At 38.0% G+C, this 5,688-nt stretch overlaps 1 protein-coding gene across 1 annotated transcript; it reads right to left on the bottom strand.

The window, feature by feature from the left end:
- Nucleotides 1-1,809: 1,809 nt before the first annotated feature.
- On the bottom strand, nucleotides 1,810-3,708 carry LOC140167861 (E3 ubiquitin-protein ligase TRIM56-like). The gene has a single exon (XM_072191151.1). The coding sequence runs from the start codon at nucleotides 3,706-3,708 to the stop codon at nucleotides 1,810-1,812; it is 1,899 nt and encodes a 632-aa protein (XP_072047252.1).
- Between the last annotated feature and the right edge of the window lie 1,980 nt (nucleotides 3,709-5,688).

Here is a 5,688-nt window from a genome sequence, read left to right as displayed (position 1 = left end):
ACGATTTGACCAAAACCAAAACACGTTTATAACGTTTTAAAAATAATGCTGCATGCATTTGCTGGGAACTTGAAACATAGACAAGTAACAAGCTTGGTCATTTCTATGGAAGCTTCTGCAAAACTGAAAATCCTGTATCTCTAGCAATTTAGAATTGCGTGTTTCTTATGTTTTCTATATTTTTTCGCTAAACGCTGGTGTATCCCAGCTAACAATTTTACGTTGTTAAAACGTCGTCTTAAAGTTATATAAAGTGGAATAAACGTAACATATGGACGTTGTAAGTACGTAAATCTGTGAACTCGTATTCGTGTAGTGACAACGTTATTCACGGACGTTAATGTAACGTCATTTTGACGTTGTTTCGACTTTCACAACTTACTACGACGTTACATCTACGTCCGATAATAACGTTATCACAACACGAATACGAGATCACAAATTAACGTAATTTCGACGTCCGTAGATTACGTTGTATCGGGGTCAGACCATGACATTTATACGGCGTTGTAATTACGTGCTTTATACGTCGAAACAACGTCATAAATTTGCGTACTAACGACGTCCGTAGATGACGTTGTATCTGGGTCAGTTCATGACTTTTAAACCACGTTTTAACCACGTGCTTTATACGTCGGGACAACTCGATTATCACATTATATTAACATCCGACAACAATGATGGTCAATCCCAAAAAGGGAGAACCTATGAAAATTCAAAGTTTAGAACTTCAGGAATAGAAGTCCTTACTCTGAGTTTCACGCCTAAAGGCGATCGTCAGACGACACGATAGAGAAATTTTGGCTGGACAACCATATCCTTGGATGGAAGAATTTACATTCCATGGTGTCAACAGCCAAACTATTCCATGTCGTTTCAGATACGTATTTGTGTAATGTTTTCTGAACGTATTATTCAAACGTTGTCACCAGATCTGGTCAAACACATTGCATCAACGTCGAAACAACGTCATTACAACGTCATAATGACGTTATATTAATGTCCAAAAGTCAACGTCGAAAATAACGTAGTCACAACACGAATACGAGTTCACGGATTTACGTATTTACAACGTATTATTCAAACGTTGTTATCCGGTATGGTCAAACATTGCATCAACGTCTGGAATAAAACCTTATCTCCTCGCAACTTCACATCTAAACAACGTTATTACAACGTCATAATTACGTTATATCAACGTCCAAAAATCAACGTCGAAAATTACGTAGTCACAACACGAATACGAGTTCACAGATTTACGTATTTACACCTAAGTGTTCGTCAGCGAATGTCATGAATACGTAGTATGTTAGCTGGGATGTCATAATAAATTTACCCAAAATTTAGGAAATTGTAATCAAACTAAAAAGTAAGTTTTAACACCGATATAACATGTTGATATTTTGAAATACAGAGGGGTAAACCAGTGGGTGAAATGTCCGTTATTCTTGATCTCAGGTGAAATCGGGACGTAAATAAGAAATGGGGAAACACATGTTTCTTGATCTTTTTCTTGTAATATTAGAAAAAGGTAATCTCGACGCTGGATTTCTTTGGCAACGTTTTCCCGCTTCAGAACCAAACTTTCTCATTTTGTTAATGAAAAAGGTGGGGGGGGTAGTAACACAAAATCGCAATTAATTTATTTTTACTAATAAATAAATTTCTTTTTTTCTAAATTTATTTTTTCCTTCATTCCTTTCTTTTTTTCCTTCATTCTCTTTCTTTTACCGTTGATTTCCAATTTATTTCTATTTCTTTCCTTTGCAAGCAGCTATTTCATTCATTCAAAACGTACGGTACATATGATTAGTTCTGTAGTTTGAATATCTTTACACCGTCGTATTCGGCAACAACCAATGCTTCTTCATCATCCATCAATGCCAAACCTGCTGGGTATCTTACATCTTTGGTGAGGCAACCGATGTAGGCACCTGTCTCAGCTGAGTAGCAATGGATGGCACCATGTCTGTTCCAGCTGGATATGTAGATTTCATTGGCTGAAGAACAACACGTACCCGATGGATTCCACCCTGAACCTTGTGGAGGTTGAAGTGTTTGCAGGTGAACTCCGTATTCATTAAGAATGTGAACAGCAGCGCCACTGCCATATTTAGATATGATGATGTTGTCATCACGAGATACCGAGATAAACCAAGGCTTAATGGTGACTTTGAAGCTCTCGATGTGCGTCCCATCTAGCTGATGCTTGCTGATGTATGTTTGGTTAGCCTCACCGACAAGTAGATTGCCGTAGTTATCAATTGCTAAGCCCATATGGTTTGTATTTTGATTATCAGATGACACACTGTCAGGTGATTTGGTAGGGAATTGATGCTCCAGATTTCCTTCCACATCATAGACACTAACAGACGCTGTTTGGTTGGTTACAAAGAGTTTGCCATCTGATACTACATTCCATAGGTTGTCACCGGGTACCTTAATCGAAGATTTGAACCGCCCTTCCATGTTATATATCTTGACTGCTGAATCAATCATATCTGCGACTGCAAAATCTCCTTCCTGTGATATCGCAACACCACGTCCACAAGTCAGCTTTCCGGGCTCATCGTGTCCAAATGATCTATCCAACTGCCAAACACCAACCCCTTCATTGCGTTGTTTGACTACCACGGATCCTAGCTTTTGAGTGGTTTCCTGACCAATGTGAGCTGATTTGAAGCAAACTGCTGCTTTCTGTTTATCCACAGGTGCTAATTTCACATCACGCAGCTCCGTCAAGTTGGTTTTTAATGATGTGAAGATAAGAGCCAAATCATACTCAGACCCTGTCTTCACCACCTCAGTCGCCATCTGTAAAGCAGCTTGCAGTCGTGTTTGCTTGAGCTGAACTTCATCTTTTTGAGCATTAAGGTGCTTTCCTTTGTCAGATACAGCTTTCTTTACCTCTCCTTTTAGTTCTTTTCTTTCGTCTTCCAGGAGTTTTAAAGCTCTGTTGAAGGACCTATCTATTGCAGCATCTACCGCAATTCCATCTTTTTCAAGAAGATCAGTGACATTCTCAATCTCTCTCACCACATCTACTGTCGCCTTGTTTGCTACGTCGCAGTCCTGTATGAGTTGCTCGATTTCTTTTTTGTGTCCCTTTGAAGCACTCTCAATGTTTACCAGATTATGACTCGATGCAGGATGGTCTACTACAGTGCAGTCACGACATGTCAACACTCCACACGTTTCACAGTAGAACCACAGGACTTGTTCTTTATGGATCTTACAATACTTCTTCTGAGACAGATTCCTAATATCTACCTTCCCTGACTTTAGATCTTCATATGGAATTACCTTATGAGTGCTATAAAGTTTAAGCTTACTATGCGAAGTAATACAACCCCCACATATGAAACCCCCACACCCAGAACAATGCCCTTCAACTCTTTCGTCAACAGCTCCACAGCTTGCACAAGGCACCACAGTATCTCTTGATTGAATCGTCATTTCAGCAGCCTGTCTATCCTTCAGAGTGTTGACGAAGAAATTTGTCCTGAAAGCTGTCACTCCGCCGCGTGGTATTGCAAAGTCTTGGACACATATTGGACAGCTTACCTTAGTCTTACCCTTAGCCCATTGCGTGAGGCATTCTAAGCAGTATGAATGGAGACATGGCAGAGATTTTGGCTCTTGTTGAGTTGATAGACATATACCACACTGCGTCAGGTCCTTGCTGTTGAAAGGATTGGATTGTGCCATGTTTTGTCTCCTGCAAATCTACAACAAAAGAAGAAAACGAAAACGAAATGAGATCATACTTGCCAAAGATTGCATAACAATTTGCAAGAAACATGCTAAACATTTCCGATTTTAGGATGTCGTTCAGTCCCAGCGTTCAGTGACCAAGTTATACGTGAGTTTTCACAAATTATATACCCCTTTCTTCACAGTATACGTTTCGACAGGTAACCAAATAATTTTGCACTCAGTTGTAGTAGCGTAGTCGGGTTTTCGGACCAGAGGGCACAAAAATACCGACAAAAAGAAGGAGTGTTCTTGTGTCAAGCATATCATATCACCTCTCCCACCCTACCCCACCGCTTAGTGCCGTATTTGCAATGTGTCAATACTTGGTTATTTTGGGGATGACACTTGCGAAATGGAAGAAGCACATCGCAGATTTGTTTGGTTAATGTCGGTAACCCCCCTACGGGCCTACACAAAATACTAATGTATGTGTGAAACGCATTTGAAAATTAAGGCTTCATGTAAGTTTTCATACTTTAATCGTAAAACTATCATGATTAGTATCAATAATTAGCACCATTCATATCATATGAGTCAGTGATCGGACTCTTGTTTGCTGATGAGTAGACAATGGTATCAGTAACTAATAGTAGCATCAAACTTGTACAAACAAAGAAGTAAGGCATCGATTATATCAACCATTGAAAAACAAATGATCATGAATTAAAGTCTCCGGCAATCACAACATTATGCCTTACATGTTAGGAACATTATTTTCAAGCACATAGTTTTATTTTAAACGATCTCGTATTAACCCTAAAAAACAAAAAACAAAAAAAAAAAAAAAAAAAAAGCCGTGTCTCAACACTGCCTGGTACAATAACGTCCCAGCAAGGCACCAGACAATTTTGAATAACGCGTGTTGAGAGACAACTGTTTTTATTAATTTATTTTTTTTAATGGTCAATATGAGTTTGGTTTAAATTAAAGTTATTAAACCATGTGATTCGTGCTTGATAATTATTTTTCTAACAAAAAAAGGCATACTGTCGTGCCGGAGACTTCCTTTAATTATGTGAATTACAAAACCCAATACCTAGAGAGATTTTGTTGTTGTTGTTGTTGTTGTTGTTGTTGGTGTTTTTTTTTTTTAATTGGTCTAGGCAATTTTTATTGACTAACAAAGTTCGAAGAATTATTAGTATATAGTACTGAACCCAAACATTCCGACAAATTCGCTTTGCCGAGATATTATAAATCAAACAGCAGATTATATCTTTTACTGCGCATTGGATTAGTGATGTATCTAAAAAAACAAATTTACCCCAATATGGTTCAATTTTGAAATTGTGATTATTTTTTCACGTGTAAGGATACCTTTTGACGTAGTATATAACTAATACACGTCTTTGGGATACAGATTTATTATATATGAGATATCATATGCGGGGACCTTATACTCCCTTCCAAAAGTTAGTGGGGAAAATACAATCTTCGAGATATCGCAAATCGTTTGGGACCCGGTTTTTGTTTGTTTGTTTGTTCGTTCGTTTTTTTGTTTTTTTGTTTTTTTTTAGTGTTCATAAATACTTTGGTGAGGTCAGGAGAATATAAAGAGGGGCTGAGAAGTATTAGAGTAAACCCCAACATGAGCCACTTTGTCCAATTAAGACAAGCCCCAGTCCAGGAAAGTAATGTTTTCATTTCCCCATTCCCGTCTTGACCTTTGCCACCATGTTACCATGGTAACGAAACATCCTAGTAATTGCAAACTATTCTTTTTTTTTTAATTGTTTATAGAAGACGAAAAATTTGAGACTATTTAATAAAAATCAAAGTAATTTTCAAGTTTTGTCCCCGTGTAGGTCAAATGGTGACCTTTGACCATTTTGCTTATAACTCCAGAAGGGTATGTCACAGATAGGTAAAGGTATACTTTTTCGGGTCGCCATGACAAGAGGAATAATTTGGAGAACTTTTCAATAGCATTTT

The sequence above is a fragment of the Amphiura filiformis genome, chromosome 13 (genome assembly GCF_039555335.1).
Source record: "Amphiura filiformis chromosome 13, Afil_fr2py, whole genome shotgun sequence".
NCBI lineage: Eukaryota > Metazoa > Echinodermata > Ophiuroidea > Amphilepidida > Amphiuridae > Amphiura > Amphiura filiformis.
Note: the sequence above shows the minus strand (reverse complement) of the source record. Positions and strands in the feature narration are given on the sequence as shown.